Consider the following 18,143-nt stretch of genomic DNA (forward strand, 5'->3'; position numbering starts at 1 on the left):
CCCAGCCCTCCTGCTTCAAACATCAGGGCACATGTCCATGTCTTAATGGGACCCTCACCTGCCACATCCCTGGGAGTCAGGTTCTGTTCAGGATTGTTGTGGGGTAGGGAGACTGACATAAGCCAGCTTTGCCCTTCATTAACTTACCAAAGGATGATTCCCAACACAGACAGAACCTTCCAGATCTTGGAAGAAGCATGGTTCCCTCCCAGAGCGGTACAGGAAATCTGCAGAGGGAGAGACTCAGTGAGGACAGGGGAGGCCTGAGCGGCTTCATGGAGAAGATGAGATGTTGGTGGAGAGGAGCAGAGTGAGGATGCATGGACCCACAGGGGAAAGCCATGACATTCCCTGGGACCGGAAATGCTTCTCCCTTCCTGTCTCCTCTGCAGGACTCTCTTCTCTACCTGCCTCCTCTTCCTCACCCTCTTTGATTCTCACCCCCTTCCTCTGACTTTCCTATGAGCCCAGGCCCTGCCTCTCGTTTTCTGGAGGAGGGCCAGCTCTGTGACATTCTGTGCTATGGCCGCCTTCTGAGAGCTGCCCCTGCCAGGGCATGGGGTCAGCCTGCCGCCTCTGGCCGACTTCCACTCCTGCCCCCACTCCCTGTTGGCTTGCCAGGCCCAAAGGCCTCTTTGTTCAGCTTCACAAAGGGAAGACGATGGCACTAGGGTTTCTGGGTGCTGCCAGGCCTCTGTGGCATGGCCTTCCCCTGCCTGGGAGTTCTGGTCCAGAGCCGGGTATAGTGGACACTGTGTGGCCCCACGCTTCCAGCTGGCACCCCACGCCCAGCTGCTAGCTTCCATTGCCCCTTCTCCGGAGAATTGCCTCCCTCTGACAGGAGCAGTCTGGCTTTAGCCGTTGGCACATCTCAGATGGACATGGGGTTACACAGGCCTGCCCCTTTGCTCCCTTACCCGTCACGCTCCAGGGCCCACCACTGGCTCTGGCGTGGCCACATTCCTGTCAGCTTCTGACTTGTGCCCTGCTTCCCTCTTTCCTTCCTGCTTCCCCCGCAAGTCATCCAAATAAGAACCTCACCACAACTGTCCTCCTAGGGCAGGACTTAAACTTTACCTACTTGTGACCCCTCTTTGCCCAAAAGAAATGCAACACGGGCGACACCGGCAAACATACCTGATTTCACAAGTTGATTTTGAATTAATGTTTGGTCACTGCATGTTCACAAACCTTTTACTATTTCCAATTTTTTGGTGACCGCCTCCTCGTCCCAGGTTCAGCTATGTGACACCATATGGGATCACGACCTACAGTTTAAGATTGGGTCAAAATTGGGTTCTTGGGAGCGATAGCACAGCGGGCAGGGCATTTATCTTGCACATGGCTGACCCGGGTTCGATTCCCAGCATTTTATATGGTCCCCCAAGCATAGCCAGGAGTAATTCCTGAGTGCATGAGCCAGGAGTAACCCCTGTGCATCGCTGGGTGTGACCCAAAAAAGAAAAAAGAAAATTGGGTTCTTCTCTCCTTGGTTCCCTGCCCTCCTGCTGGTTTCATCTCTTCTCCTCGGGTGGACATGGTAACTGGACCAGATGAGGTTACATTTTCCATTCTTCTGGGAAACAGATATTTCTCTCCAGGATGGTGAAGGCGTGTCTGAGTCTTGATGTCAGTGTGCCTAGAGGGTGGTGCTGGAGTCACAGAAAGGGGGACTCAAAATTGCTCAGAGCTACTAGCTGGACCCAGGCGAGTCACCAGGGAGTAGCAGGCGCCAGTTCATTGCTGTTTGAACCTGGCCATGTGCATCATCTTCTGCTCCTCCCGGACCCATTTTCCACCCAGTGTTCTGGAGTTCAGATCAGTAAAGTTACTTCCCTCTTGCTGATTAACAATCAGATTTTTATTATTCATTCACTTCTTCCTTATCCAGAGTCCTGGAGAATGAGTCACCTTCCAGTAAGGTTTAGAAACCACTACCAAAAGGATTTTTGGATTTAATTTTTTTTTTTTTAGCCCGGCAAGCTACCGAGAGTATTCAATATGCCAGACACAGTAACAACAAAGTCTCCAATGGAGACGTTACTGGGCCCGCTCGAGCAAATCGACGATCAACGGGAGGGCCTTTACCTTTACCTTTACCTTTACCTTTACCTTAGAATATTATAGGGTTTCAGAGTATAGGTTAACACCTTTATATGAATATAGGATTCACTGCACCCACCACCCAAACTCCAGTGCCATCACACCCCACCAAAATGTCCCATCCACCCATTCCTCCAACCCAATTTCCTTTTCCTCTGGTGACCTACACGGCTTTTATGGAATTCAGGATTTTTTGTCATCATCATTGTTTTTTTTGCTAGTTCATTTGCCTTAGTTACGTGCATTCCATATACGTTAAACCATCTGGAAATTAATTACCTTTCATTTCCTGACTCCATTTACTTATTATAACTACCTCAAACTCTATACATTTTTTTTAAGAAAAAGACTGAAAAATTTTAAATGCACTTTTCATCTTTTTAACAGCAGAGTAGTGTTCTCTTGAGTATTTATACCACAGCTGCTTTATCAGTTATGTTTATTGGCATATAGGATCATTCCTATTTTAGCTAGTGTGAATAATGTTGCCATGGGCATAGGGGTGCAAATGTCTTTTTTAGATTAATGTTTTCGTATCTCCCTTGGATAATTTTTTAGGATGGGTATCTCTGACTCATATGCTATTCCATTTATTTATGCATTTGTAGATATTAATACATATATACCTTTGGTGGTACCAGGGTTCAGTTCCAGGGCCTGGCACATCCCCGTGCCCTCTCCATCCCTGACCTCTCCATTTACATATTTTTGAGGAACCTCCTGCTTTTCACAGTTGCTGCTGTGCCAATTACCACCAGAAGTGTACTAGTTTTCTCACTGCATCCTTGCTTGTGTCTCTTGTGTCTAATCTTTTTAAAATAGGCCATTCTCACTGTTGTGAAGTGATATATGATCCAATTTTTATTTTAAGTTAATTCCTACAAGGTTTTGTAGGATCGACACCCAGTGATACCCCATCTGGAGATACTCAGCCCAGTGGAATATCTGATGGCTATGCTCAGCTCAGTGGTATTCAGTGGCTGCTGTATTCATTGTATTCATTGCTATATTCATTAGGGATTGAATTCAAGCCCCAGACATGTGATGCATGTGTTCAACCACTTGAGCTTTCTGCCCCCTTTCTATAAAGCTACTTTCTAAAGCCCCAGTAAATCATAGTCGGTGCAAGCTAGGGAGATAGTTCAGAAGGCCAGGGAGTGTGCTTTGCATGTGGGAAGCCCAGGTTCAATTCCTGGTATTACATTTCTCCTGCATATTTCCAGGAGCGACTCCCAGCACCACCAGTGACCACCCTCCCCCAAATAAAACCAAAATAAGACTAAAACAAATCATCTTAGGGGCTTTGACCGGTCCTTCTCTCCTATTCCTATGCTTTTGTAGCAAACTGGTCTTTCTCGCCAGGGCTTATGTGCAGTTCCGTTCATCAATACACAACAGGGCGCAGGTTAATGCACATGTGTTGTCAAGATCTTGTCTCGTTGTGCCCAGATCGTGGTGTTAGATCAATAGGAATGGATTATAAATGCACAAATTGTGGCTGGAGTGATAGCACAGTAGGTAGGGCACTTGCCTCGGATACTGACAACACAGGTTCAACTTTGGCACCCCATATAGTCCCCTGAGCCCACAAGGAGTGGTCCCTGAGGGAAGGGCAAAGGAGAAAGCTTTGAGCACTGCCAGGTGTGGCCTTCCTTCCCCCTCCCAAAAAAAAAAAAGAAAGAGGGGAAGGGGAAAGCCCACCAATTGTATGTTTCTCTATATCAGTTTTTATGCTACATTTGATGGAAATTTTCCATGATATATTTTCCCCATCAAGGAACTCATAATTTAGAAAAAGAGAAAGAAAGGCAATCAAATGGGTTGGACATATGGACTGATAGAGGAATATGTCAGTGCTGGGAGAATTCTTGGGAAGACCTTTGATTCCTATGTCAGAAAAAGTGACAGGAGGAAGGGAACTCTGAGTTGGGCCTTCAAGGCTAAGAGGGGTTTGGAGAGATATTATAGCAGGTAGAACACTTGCCTTGCAGGCCACCAACCTGGGTTCAATCCCTGGCATCCTATGTGGGCCCCTGAGAACCACCAGTGCAGAGCCAGGAGTAACCCCTAAGCATCACTGGGTGTGGCCAAAAAAAGCAAAACAAGACCCAAAAAGAGGAATTAATGAGTTTGGTGGTAGTTGCAGGATGAAAGGGAATTCGCGGAGGGAACAGCATGGCCCTTCAAATGTTTTGTGGTATCAGACCTTACCCAGGCAGGGCTTTGTATCACTGAGCCACACTGCCCACTCCAGAAACAGCCTGGATAGAGCATTGGGCTGTGCAGGAAGCATGGAAGATGTTGGCAGTTCAGCGTGGTGGCTGGTGTCTGCGCCATGATGAGAGGAAGCGCTGAACACAGACTGAGCCAGCTGGAAAGGCCTCGAATGTTGTCCAAAGACCCTGGGCTGAATCCCAATTTAGGCAGTATAGACACTTGGTGGCTTGTTAGCATGCAAGTGGCATGATCTAGGAAACTGGTATAATGCTTCTCAAATGGGAGGAAGGGTTGTTTTGTCTCTTAGGGGACGTGGAGCATAAAGTTTTACTTTATGACTTACTGTCATATAATGATCACAATAGGACCAAATGGTCACAAATGGTTGCAATTTACTTTATGAATTATTGTCCTATAATGGTCACGATTGGACCAGATGGTCACAGATGGCCACAATTTACCTTATGAATTATTGTCATATAATGGTCATGATTGAAATATACCATTTGGTGGGTAGAGGCAGGGTCGCTGCCCACAGATTCCTACGACAGCACCTCACAAACCAGGGTTCTTTGTGGCTCCAAATGGTGGTTGGTGCTGGTTTGAGAAATCCTGTTTTCAAAAGCGAATCCCATCCTCAGAGGAAGGGTAGATTGAATTGAGAATAACCTCAAGAAATGATTTAGCATGGTCTGGGGATGAGACTGCTCTAGATTCTGATTTGAACCGTTCAGTAAGTAATTTACTTTTTTTTCCCCCTTTGGGTTTTGGGGCCACACCTGTGTGTGCTCTGGGTTTACTCCTGGCTCTGCAGTCTGGGATGACTTCTAGTAGGCTGAGGGTGATGGGGTGCCAGGGATTGAACCTGGGTCAACCAGTGAAAGCCAATGTTGTTGACAGCCGATGTTCCCTGCTCTTGTCTCTCTCCAGCCCTCTATACTTTAAAATTCTAAGCTGTCCTCTGACTCAATTCCTTCCATTTCAGTTACTCTTTTTTTTTCTTTTTGGGCCACACCCGATGATACTCAGGGGTTACTCCTGGCTCCACACTAAGGAATTACTCCTGGCGGTGCTCAGGGGACCATATGGGATGCTGGGAATTGAACCCAGGTTGGCTGTGTGCAAGGCAAACAAACACCCTACCCGCTGTGCTATCACTCTGGCCCTTCATTTACTCTTTTTGTCCCACTGGCCAATTGTGTGTGTGTGTGTGTGTGTGTGGTGGTGGTGGTGGTGGTGGTAGTGGTGGTGGTGGTGGTGACGGTGGTTTTGGGATTTACAAACACAAGCCAACTGCATTATGTTGGGACCACATCTGGAGCACCCCACTTCCCCCCTAGCACTGGGCAGTTTGAATAATAGTTAATTTAAACAGTGCCACCTGCAAAACTTCCTCTTTCCTCAGTGCTTGAGCAGTGCTCTGTGGCGTATATGTCCCCAGCTTCTTTTTCCAGTCACCTCTCATTGGGCCCGTGGCCCTTGTCATCACTGACAAGGATGACAGTGGTCAGCTGCCCAGGTCAGGGCCCACTCCTCTGTTTTGGTTACCAGAGATACCACCATCAGGTCACAGTACCATGGCCTCTGAGTGCCCCATCTAGGCTTGGGGCCAGTATCGCCCCCTGGGGTAATGAGTTCAGGGACTCAGGAGGGAGCACAAGAAAGGGATTTGCCTTCGGGGAATCCTTCTCTCCTTGGGCCCTCAGACTCTGTCCTGCTGCCCTGGGGAGACCTAAAGGCACTGAGACTGTCTTGTGGCGTGACCCCACCCCCACTGAGGGCCACCTAGGAAGGGAGGAGGGGGGTCAGAATCTGCCTGGCTGGGAGAGCAGATTGACCCCCCCCACCTCCATCCTGACGCGCTGCTTTGCTGTCCCCCGCCTCTGCTTTCAGGCCATGGCCAGTGCAGCTGTGGGGACTGCCTGTGTGACTCGGACTGGACAGGCTACTACTGCAACTGCACCACGCGCACCGACACCTGCATGTCAAGCCACGGGCTGCTGTGCAGTGGCCGCGGCAAGTGCGAGTGTGGCAGCTGCGTGTGCATCCAGCCGGGCTCCTACGGGGACACCTGTGAGAAGTGTCCCACCTGCCCGGACGCCTGCACCTTCAAGAAGTGAGCATACAGAGGAGGTGGGGGGAGGGGCTTCCTGAACATGCACGTGTGCATACACACGCGCACGCGCATGCTCACACACACACACACACACACACACACACACACACACACACACACACACAGGCTTTAAGGGAGAAGAGTTTGCTCCAGTCGAAGGGTTAGCTTTCCATCCCCCAGCCTGAAAGATGGAACTGGAAATAGAACCTACCATAAAGAGGAGCAGTGCCAGCCAGACTCCACGGGGACAACTCCCCCGGGGAAGCATTCATCCCGAATCCCTCTGATTTCGGAAGAAGCTAACCCAGATCCCTTCTGGTGCTGACGCCCAGACTCTCAGGCACCTGGGCCTGGAACGATTAGGACAGTCCAAAGCTGGCAAAGTTGGTCTGTACTTTTCATCTTTTTCACCCATGGGGGAATCAAAAAAAGCCCCATTAACCAGAATCTGTGCCCATCCATTTCTTTTGCCGCTTTAAGCTGGATCTGTGGGTCTGCAGCCTTCAGAGTTCGAGCCCTCTGCTAAGTAGGACCCCAGGCTTGGTTTGAGGTTCTGCTGTCTTGAAATTTTTAGTAGTTTTTGAACATGGGATGTGACGTTTTCTTTTTTGCATTGGGCCCCCAAATTATGGAACTGGCTCTGACTTTAGGACTTCCAGAGGTGACATAGGGTTCACTTTTCCATCACAGCCCTCATGGGACATGGGGGAACCAAAGACCTCGGTGTATCTGCCTGCCAGGCCCACCCAGCAGAAGTCTCTAGCAAGGTCTTGTCTGGCAGATACTTTGGTGCTTTCTCAGCTGGAACAGCCTTTGCAGATCTGCAGGGCAGAGCTGGACAGAAACACACCTGGGTTTGCTCCCCCTTGCCTGAATCCTGCATCCTCTCTCCTCCAGGGAGTGTGTGGAGTGTAAGAAGTTTGACCGAGGAGTCCTGCATGAGGAAAACACCTGCAGCCGTTACTGTCGTGATGAGATCGAGCCTGTGAAAGAGCTCAGTAAGTTCAACTCAGATGCGTGCACCAGGTTCTTGGTTTTCACGGTTGGATCCAGAGCCTCACTGGTTCTCATCTGTAAAATGGAAAGTTCGCATCTACCTCAAAGATGCTCAGCACAGGCTTGATACAAGGCAGGCGCTGAGGCTGAACTGGCCACCTGGGGTCCCCCTGCCTCTCTACTAGCCTCCTGCATCTTTTTCCTGGGCCCATGGACTCAGCAAGTATGTTTTTAATATGCCTGAATCAGGCAAACTTAACTTTAACTGCCCAAGGAAAAGTAGGTAAGGTACCCTATTTTAGCATGAGGAAACTGAAGTGTGGGTGTCCACAATTGTTACCATCTTGGTTTAGTAGGCTGGTAACCTTTTACAGAGATTTCTTTCTTCTTCCTTTCCTTTCCTCATCCTTGTCCTCGTCCTCTTCCTCCTCTCCTCTTCCTCCTCTCCTCTTCCTCCTCTCCTCTCCCTCCTTTCTTCCTCCTCCTCCTCCTCCTTCTTCTTCTTCTTCTTCTTCTTCTTCTTCTTCTTCTTCTTCTTCTTCTTCTTCTTCTTCTTCTTCTTCTCCTCCTCCTCCTCCTCCTCCTCCTCCTCCTCCTCCTCCTCCTCCTCCTCCTCTTCTTCTCCTCCTTCTTCTACCCCTCCTCCATTCTCCTCCCAAGCAGTGCTCAGGGGGGCACCAGGTTATTCCCTGAGACACTAGGCCAATGCCAGACCATGCAATGCAGGGCCAAGGATGCTGCTCAAGCTGTGCAGTATCAAGAACTACCTGGCAACCATAATGATGCTCAGAGCCTCTAGGTCTACACCTGGAGGTATTGTTTAGGGGTCATACAGTGCCAAGGTTCATACTCAGGTCTGACATATGCTTTTCATGTGCCCTGACCACAGAATTGTAGCCCCAATCCCTACAAAGTTTTGTTTTGTATAAACTACACAGTTATTGAAAACTGAGAGTGTAAGCAATCCCCATGCAAACAGCTTTGCTGGTTTGGAGGAAAACCTTAACCTTATGAATTTGTAGCCAAAATCATCATCATGAAGCCCTTCATCTCTTTGGACTCCCTCCTGGGATAAGAGACAAATATAGTGGAAAGGAAAATGCCATTGCCTACAATTATACTTTTGTGTACTTCATCCTGACTTGAGAGGAGATGGTCTTTGCCACTGTCAGCAAGTCTGATGCGGTTATCTGGGTCAGCTGGGCTGGGGTGTGCCAGGGAGCGGGCAGATGAGAATCTGGAGATAGCAATCACTCTTGAAAGCAGGAAACGCAATTTCAGTGAGAGCCATGGTAAGGCAAGCAGCTTCTGGGTGGGGCTGTTATTGGAAATAATCAGATCTCTGGACCCCTTTGGTAAATATGGAAGTGGGCTGGTGTAAATGGGGGGCTGAAGTCTGAAGGGGCCGCATTTTCTCTGGAGGAGACTTGGCTTGATTTGATGGGCATATGGGGGTGGTTGGGGGTAGACTGCTGAGATGTGAGATCTGTTTATTTGCTCAAGCAGGGCTTCTTCAATTTCCCTTTTTGTGATCATGTTTTGCCTGAGAAATGAATGCAATACAGGCAAGCACGGCCAGAAATACCTTGGATTCATAACATGGTTGATTTTGAATTAAGTTTTGGATGTTTATTGCACATTCAGAATTTTTTACTGTTGCAACTTTCAATACATGACCCCATATGGGATCACAGCCTATAGTTTTAGAAGCTAAAATCTAGACTAGATGGGTATTATAAGTGAAGTGATAAGCATTTCTTCTGCCTCTCTGCCATAAAAATAGTAAAAGTAAAAGCTTACTTGAATGGAACTTTATGACTTAGGAGAACTATAAAAACATATTTTGTGGGTGGCGGGGAAGGGAATTTGGAGATGGTACCAGGGTAAGTTTCAGACAAGGCAAGCACCATGAACCTGAACCCCTGTGCTATTTCTCCTGACCATAACAAAAATCTTTTCATGCACATCTTCTGATTCTTCTCCTAGTAGTCTAATGAGGTAGAACTATAGTGCCATTGTTTTGTTCATTTTGTAGACGAGAAAATTGATTCTTAGGAAAGTTAAGTAGCACACTCAAGCAAATTAGTGGTGAGTGAAGATTAGAACAAAATTCTGAGATCCTTACTCTCTCCACTGTACCTTGACTCCAATGGCTGACTGGAGGCTTATTGAGCTCCTGACTGTCAGATATGCATTGAAACTCATCTTCTCCTCCTGTCCCATCACTGCTGGCTGTGTGACACTGGTACTTGGCTCATTCTCATTGTATGCCAGTTTTACATAGCTGGTTTTATCAGCAGAGGGCACAGTGCAGCTGATGAAGGGTACTATATAATTCTTTTGTCAGAATAACAAGATTAATTTTTTGGTTTTTGGGCCACTCCTGGCTCTGTACTTATTAATTACTCCTGAAGGTGCTCTGAGGACTATATGGGATGCTGGGAATCTAACCTGGTCGGCTGCCTGTAAAGCAAGTGCCTTACCTAGTGCTCTGGACCCAAACTCTAAACAGAGTTTTAGAATTCGTTATGAAACACAGTGGGAGTCAAAGAGGAGAGGAGGGCTCTCAGCTCAGAAGCTAAAACAGAAGAACTAGAAATATAAGAACTGAGTTGATGGACTATTTTGAATCACTGGGCCAGCAGAGAAAGGAAAGAGAAGGAAGGAAACACCCCTGTGAGTTAGGTGCACTTGACTGATGCTGTTTCATGCCTAATTAATCCTTCAGAGAGGAAGAGAGACTGGGTGGGGTCAAGTGACTTGCTCCAGATCATGCAGCTGGCAGTTGGTAGAGCTGGCTCTTTGAGTGTGATGCTATTATGTCATGCCCCTTCCAGAGGGAAGAATGGAGGAATGAGAACCAAAAAGAACCAAACAGAGTTCTTCAGAGAGGGTCATCTGGAGACAATTGGTGGGCACATTAGTCATCTCAATGTAAACATCTTGCCTAAACTCAGGCATAGCCTTTTCTGTTGCATATTTTCCCAGGAATTCCATGGCTGGGCTTGAGTGGGTAGGCGGGGTCGAGGCTTTCTTGGGAATAGACCCGTTTTTTCATTCTCCTCTCTTGGCCCTTCCCCAGGGGACACTGGCAAGAATGCCGTGAATTGTACCTACAAGAACGAGGATGACTGTGTTGTCAGATTCCAGTATTATGAAGATTCCAGTGGAAAGTCCGTCCTGTATGTGGTGGAAGAGCCAGGTGAGCCTGGGACAGGGAGATCCGGCCATCAGCCATCACTCCACACAGGAACAGCCCAGCATGCTAAGTTAGGGCCTGCCATTTGGTATGGGGAATATGTAGATAGAAATGTTAGCAAGAAAGTGACATGTTAACTGAGAAAACAGGAAATTAAAGTATGGGTAAAAAGAGGAAGAGGTAGGCAAGTGGAGTCCACCAAGAAAAAAATATTTATCTTGATTTTCCACCCATTAGGGAGTGGGGGTGGGGGCGATTTTTGGGTCACACCCAGAGGTGCTCAGGGCTTACTCCTGGCTTTGCACTCAGGAATTCCTCCTGGCAGGGCTTAGGAGACCCTATGGGATACCGGGAATTGAACCCAGCTCAGCTGCATGCAAGGCAAGTGTCCTACCTGCTGTTGCTCCAATCCCGAGATTTCTGTGTTCTATAGATTTAATTTCTTCTCTTGGAGCCCTGTACCCCTGGGAACACAGCTGCTGGGACCACACAGCCTCTCTCCAGACACTCCTTTAATTATAGACAGGTTGTAATTTGGTGGCTTGGGCCGTAGCAGCTTGGGTTTGTGGTGGCGGTTGTTTGGGGGTAGTGTGTAGGGACCATAGGGTATATGTTTAGAGAAGAAGGTAGGAGATGATTTGGAAAGTGGGTGTAGGTCACTCTCCAGTCTCTTCGGCGCTCCTAGATACATACACCTAATTACATAACTGGAGCAGTCACTGAGCCTGATCGCCCACCAGACGCCTTGGTTTCTGGGTAAGAGGACTCTGCAGGCCAAACCCAGCTGGACCTTCAGAGGGTGACGCATCTCTCTGTGGGCTTTTGACTGGGTTAAACAGGAAGTTAAATGTTATGTGACTAAATATTGTTGGAAGGAACCCAAAATATTATCTTGACTGGCAGCCCTGCTGGTTGGAGTTTGCTAAAAAGGCCTTTCGTTTCCTAGCCCTCAGGGATATAAATATCTGAATCTGGGTAACAAAATACCTATAGGAGCCATGTAAGTTAATTAGTGAAAAAAAGTTGATGTATGAAGAACATCAGTAGCAATGTAGTTGAGATTATTGGGTTAGATTCTGAGTCTTTTGTTTTTTGTTTGTTCTCAAACGGTGACCAGAGGGGCAAGGGGCCACTCCCAATGGTACTTGGCCAACCAAACTGAATGGTTCAGTGGGGACAGAGCAATAGCACAGCGGGTGGGGCACTTGCCTTGTATGCAGCCAATCTGGGTTCAATCTCTGGCATCCCATAAGGTCCCCCAAGCACTGGCAGAAGTAAATCCCTAAACGCCTAAATGCAGAGCCAGGAGTAAGTCCTGAGCACCACGGGGTGTGACCCCAAACAAACAGCAGCAAAGTAACTGAATGGTTTAATGCTGAGGCCTGAATGATTCCCAGGTTCAGCTCATTCTAGATGCACCTTAATCCCTGAACAATCTCTCTGACCTCACAATACTGAGGGTTTTTTTTAATACTTTAGTTTAATTATTCCCAATAATGAGTTTTTAAAGGAAGTGCTATTATTTTCTCTACGTTAAGAATGGGGAACTGGGGCTGGAGAGATAGCACAGTGGGTAGGGCGTTTGCCTTGCACACAGCTGACCTGGGTTCGATTCCCAGCATACCATATTGTTCCCTGAGCTACCACCAGGAGTAATTCCTGAGTGCAGAGCCAGGAGTAACCCCTGTACATCACCAGGTGTGACCCAAAAAGCCAAAAAAGAATGGGGAACCATAAAATTTGTGCACAGAAAAGATGGAATAATTTACAAAGTTCACATAGCAAAGTATGTGATAAATTGAGATGGAAACCCATACATACATTCTTTCCAAAATGCAGATTGAGTGAGAAATTAACTTGACCCATATTTGGGGGAGAACAGAGTGGTGAGCACCCTGGCAAGCTAGAGAGCACATATGCCATCTAAGAGCGGAGTTGCTCCTAAGTCTGGGACACTCGTTGCCTTGTAGGGACATAGTTGTAGCTTTAGTTCCAGTTTTTTAGATTTTTTGGTGCTTTTTAAAGCGAGGAAGAATAGTCTGACATTATAGGAGGAGAATTTGTTCATCAGTGTTACCCAAAAATGAAATTTTCAGCAAACACTTGTTGGACCATGTTAAGTAAATTGGATCCTATCTGTGGTGACTATCTCATGACATCCAATTTGCACTATCCAAAACGCATTATTGTTCCAAAGACTGTTCCTCCACCTTTATTATTATTTTTTGGTTTTCTGACCACACTCAGCGATGCTAAGGGGTTATTCCTGGCTCTGCACTTAGGAATTTCTCCTGGCAGTGTTCAGGGGACCATTTGGAATGCCAGGGATCAAACCGGATTGGCATACCAGGCCCCACCAGCTGTTTCTCCAGCCCTATTCCCCTCCTTTAAAAAAATCAATTCAGTAGCCAGGGATGTGGCTCAGTGGTAGGAGAATTATGTTGCATCTGCAAGACCTCCAGGTTGCATTTCAGTATCCCTCCCCAACCTACCTTCACAGACACCAGTTTATTTTCCACTTCAGAAAACTTTCTAGGACTCTTTTACTTGGTCAAGAAGATCTTATTTATAGTGAGTTCAAGTGACCCTACCCCCTTGACAGGCAATGCTGACTATGCTCTCTCTCAACAGAGTGTCCCAAAGGCCCCGACATCCTGGTGGTCCTCCTGTCAGTGATGGGCGCCATTTTGCTCATTGGCCTTGCGGCTCTGCTCATCTGGAAGCTCCTCATCACCATCCATGACCGGAAGGAGTTTGCTAAATTTGAAGAAGAGCGAGCTAGAGCAAAATGGGATACAGTAAGAGGCCAGGCTGTGTGGGACTGGACACTTTCCTATATTATTGATTCTAGCGCATGAAGGGCTGAGGTAGCCAGGTTCAACCATAGTGTCTTCTGAAATTTGGAGAAAGTCTGACTCACTTGCTGTTTTTATGTTTCCCAGAAACCATCTGATTCTCTACTAGTCCATAGCCATAGGCCATGTCAGTGACTACTAACCCATCACAGATAGCACCCAGGTCTGTGCTGAGGCACTGTGGAGAGTTGGAAAGCAAATATATTTGCCAACTGAGGAAAGTAGGAAAAACATGATGATCAACATATTGAACATAAGCTTAAAAACCAAAACGATAGGATTTACCACATATCAGAAGTTGTCATAAAAGCTTTTATGTCATAACTAATTAAATCCCTAGGTGATAGGGTTTTGGGGAGGTGGGAAAGGGACCTTTCCTGCAGTGATCGGGGACCTTGAGGCCACTCCCAGCAATACTTCATTCTATAGTGTGAGCTCAACAGTTGAGCATTCAGCCTGGCAATGCAGTACTGCAGACCCAGCCCGTGAGGGCCACCAGGCCTCCCTGTAGTGCCTAAGGACCACCAGGGCTACAGCTGTCATACTCAGAGAGCCTTGTGACATTGGAGTGATCCAGCATGGGTAGCACAGCATATTCTCTAACCCTTTGAACTATCTTTCCAGCCTTACAGAATTTTTATTACCATTTTATAGACTAAGAAATTGAACACAAGGCCAGAACTATTATACAACGGGTTTGTATGTTTGCCTTGCACGCAGCCAACACAGGTTTGATCCCTGGCATCCCATTTGGTCTCTGGAGCACCACCAGGAGGGATTCCTGAGTGCAGAGCCAGGAGTAACCCCTGAGCATCATAGCCAAGTGTGACACCTCTTCCCCCCTAAATAAAAGCCAGGAAAAAAGATACTGAGCACAAAGAAGTTAGCTACTTTTTTCGATTGTGGGAGGAAATCATATTGCCATCAGAATTAACTTTTTGGGTCAGCCTCTTAGAAATAGTGGCTAGATGGCAGTCTGCCTCCTCTCTCCTCTTATTTCCTCTCTATTCCTGTTTTCAGAGCCAGTGTCTGAATAGATTGAACATGTTTTTTTTTTTAATGAGGTATCCCAGAAAAGGGTGTTTTGTCTTTTTAAACAATTTTATGTTTTTGATTTTTGGGTCACACTTGGTGATGCACAGGGGTTAATTCTGGCTCTGCACTCAGGAATTTCTCCTGGAGATGGCTCTGGGGACCATATGGGATGCTGGGAATCAAACCCGGGTTGGACGTGTGCAAGGAAAATGCCCTACCCGCTATACTATCGTTCTAGCCCCATGTGTTTTGTCTTAGATAAAACATAAACCTGGAGGCTAGGGGAAGTTTGAGGGACTGACTGTCAGATACTTTTCTGTTCTCTCCACAGGCTAACAACCCACTGTACAAACAGGCCACATCGACCTTCACAAACATCACCTACCGGGGTGCTTAATGGCAAGCATTCATCTTCAGACATACCATAGGGCCCAGGATTGTGGAAGTCGCTGCTCTCATGTTTACAGGGGATGATATCTGGGGGGTGGGACTGGGGACTTGGGCTGGAGTAGGCTGAATGAATGTCAGCATGTGGAAGTTTTGGTTTCTGTGCGCGCGCGCGCGTGTGTGTGTGTGTGTGTGTGTGTGTGTGAGAGAGAGAGAGAGAGAGAGAGAGAGTGCTGCATGTGAGAGAGTGTGTAATTTAAACTTGTGATGTGTCCCGGATAAACAGGGCTCCTCAGCCTTTGTCCTCAGAACACCTTCTTCAGGGATTCTTCCTGTTGAACCTGAGGGTCACCTGTGCAGCTGAGCAGGTGGTCCCTGTTACCTCAGCGAAACGTCAGCTTTCCTTCTTGGGTCACGCTCTCTGAACAGAAGGGCGGGTCTGAGGCCTCTCATGCCCAAGGAAGGGATTCCAAGCCTGGACTCTCCTCTCAGTTTAAGGCTCTTGGGCCTGACTCTCAGCCGCTCTGGTAGAAACTATGGTGCCGCCTTGTGTCATCTGGACCTCCCACTCCTTTCCTTTCCCTCATATCGAAAAGGAAGTTGGAGCTGGGCCACCTGTACGCCTTCTGGTGCATCATGGTTCTCTCATCAGGGGAGACCCAAGTTCTTGGTCTGTTGGGAGTGAGGAATTCAGAACCACCTGGGGGCTGTACATTGCCTGGGACATTGTACTAGGATCCCTCAGTAAAGAAAGCCCTTCAGATTTGCCCCCACTGTGCAACTCTGGAGGTTTGTTTAGAAGAAGTGTATCACCTCAAGACCAGCACCACCTCCTTACCTCCTGTTTTCAGGCCCTCACTGCTGTGGATATTTGCTACACACTGGGAATTTCTCTCACGATCTTAATGATGCTTTTCCTCCCAAAGAGAGCACTCTGGGTGGAGGCAGGAGCTGGTCCTGCCCTTCAGGCATTCTGCCTCTTGTCCAAGGCACTCCCCACAGACAACCCTGTTTCTATGTGCTGTATTCATCCATGGGGCTATTTATCTACCTCTTGGGTATCTTGTGAAGGAATCATTCCCATGGGTCTCTGAATCTTCTGGGCCTAAGTACCAGGTAGAATAATGGACCAGCCATATCAGCATGGATGAGTGTCTCTGATGAATGGGGCAAACTCATTTTCACTCAGTCTTTAATCTGAGAGGCCACAAGTGAAATTTTACTTCCTTTTTCTCACTGGGTTATCTCACTGGATTTATGATGAGGCTTGCCTAATCTAAAGGAATATGGACATTCTGTTTGGAATTTATTGGATAATGAGGAAGGAGAATATAAAAAGTCATGCAGAGTTATTCTGATGAAGGTACTTCCACTTGACATCTTTTATAGTAGGTTACTGCCCTGTTCTGGGTTTGTAAGGGTTTTCATGTCCAAAATGATGATGGGGTGAATATATGGACAGCATTGACCTTCTCTGAGGTAGAGGAAATAACTATTCTTTTAGTTTTTTTCCTGTGCTATGGATCAAACCTAGGCACTCACACATGTGAGGCATGAGTTCCACCATTGGACCGCATCCCTGGCCTACTGTTCTTCATTTGCTAGCAAGAACAGTTGCCTTGTTGGCATTTACATTTGTCCAACATTAACACCCCTATCCCCCACTTTCCCACCAAGAAAGAAGGAAGAATCTCCAAACTGTTTGATGATCAGGGATTATAAATACTGGGCCCAGGATTGCAGCCAAAAAAAAACATTTGACTTTAGGCAAGTCACTTTCTTCTCCCCAGGATCCAGTTTCCTGGTCTAATAAAGGATAGGTTTGGTTATACCCACCTAGGAGGTCCTTTTTAGTATCAATATCCTGAGATGCTCAGAGCTGCTGCAGCAGATCAGCCATGCAGTCAGCATTTTATGGAATGTTGAAAACAGTGTTTAGTTGGGAGATCAGGAGACATGGCATTGGCAAGAGCAGATGTTATTCAATGTCATCTTTCTCAGTAAAATGACCTCAGTTGGGTGGAAGCAATAGTACATACAGCAGGTAGGGCACCTGCCTTGCAGGTGAGTTTGATCCTTGATGGTCCCCTGAACACCGTCAGGACTAATCCCTGAGTGCAGAGCCAGGAGTAAACCCCGAGCACCATAATGCATGGCCTAAAAACCAAAAAAGGGGGGGAAATGCTTCATTGTTGCCTTTCTCAGAATCCCTTCTCTAACTTTCATCTCTGGATGTGACACTTAAGCTTCACTTTGTTGTTATTGTTTCGTTCACTTTGCACACATTTCACTCATATATTAAGGAAAAGGCATACATAAGTAGCTAACATGTATGTCCTGTGTCCATGTGTTCACATTGCAAATAAACCTTGGAATTAGAAATGGGCCAGGTGACTGAGAATCTCACTCATGAATTGTTCTCACTGTAGAAGTCATCCTGGGTAGATAGTGGTAGGAGGGATGAACTTGAATCCAAGAAACTTGGAACCTAATTATGACTTTCAGCTACTGAGACAAGTGTTAGAGGAGCAGTTAGACATTTTAAAGATATGATTCCATGAAGAAATACCATCAAAGAAGGGAGAACCCATTTTCGAAGGATGGCGGTATCAGTAGGAATCTCATCTGACCAGCTAGATGAAGTTCATGGCCTTGAAAACCAGTACACTGTCTATATTTGGAGAGAAAATGTAGCAGCATAAGAAAGTAAATAACGGTCAATTTGGGAATCATGTAGGCTGAACATCTAAATAGTGTTTTGGCATCAGACAACACAGCCCAAAGAGATTATTTGACCCCAGCTTTTTGGGAAATAAATTGTGTTCATTCTCAGGATCTGTGGACAATTATAGGAAACTTTAGAACGTACCTGACAGGTAGTAATATATGGAGTTGGTTCTTAAACTCTTAGACATTTCTAGACCATCTGTTATTTCAAGATATTTCCCTTTGTAAAGTATTCCTGGTTGAAATGACTTAAGTGACTTCCTAACCACCTCCCTGTTTGAGTTGTGCAACAGTGAATTAAATGTGCTTTTCCAAAAAGAATTGGCCTATGGCTCCCCGGTACTTCCTGTGTTGTTATTTCGGTTTCCTTTGGGTGAAAAGAATAAGTGTCATTGCCTCACAAGTGATTATTTTAGAACAAGCATGTTTTCAAATGAATGATGATGACTACGGGAACTGATCTTAGTTTCAGAACCCAGAGCCTTTCTTTAGACTTGAATAATATTTT

General features: G+C 46.7%; 1 protein-coding gene across 1 annotated transcript in view; it reads left to right on the forward strand.

Annotated features, from left to right (window-relative positions):
- The window catches only part of ITGB3 (integrin subunit beta 3), a 52,299-nt gene extending 34,343 nt beyond the window's left edge, over positions 1-17,956 (forward strand). The window contains exons 11-15 of the mRNA XM_056127354.1: positions 6,214-6,436; positions 7,334-7,434; positions 10,515-10,634; positions 13,263-13,429; positions 14,853-17,956. Of these exons, the coding sequence (XP_055983329.1) occupies positions 6,214-6,436; positions 7,334-7,434; positions 10,515-10,634; positions 13,263-13,429; positions 14,853-14,918 (677 nt within the window). The 3' untranslated portion in view covers positions 14,919-17,956. The remainder of the gene's footprint in view (positions 1-6,213; positions 6,437-7,333; positions 7,435-10,514; positions 10,635-13,262; positions 13,430-14,852) is intronic.
- Positions 17,957-18,143: the final 187 nt, after the last annotated feature.

Source organism: Sorex fumeus, unplaced genomic scaffold, assembly GCF_029834395.1.
Source record: "Sorex fumeus unplaced genomic scaffold, SorFum_2.1 ptg000063l, whole genome shotgun sequence".
NCBI lineage: Eukaryota > Metazoa > Chordata > Mammalia > Eulipotyphla > Soricidae > Sorex > Sorex fumeus.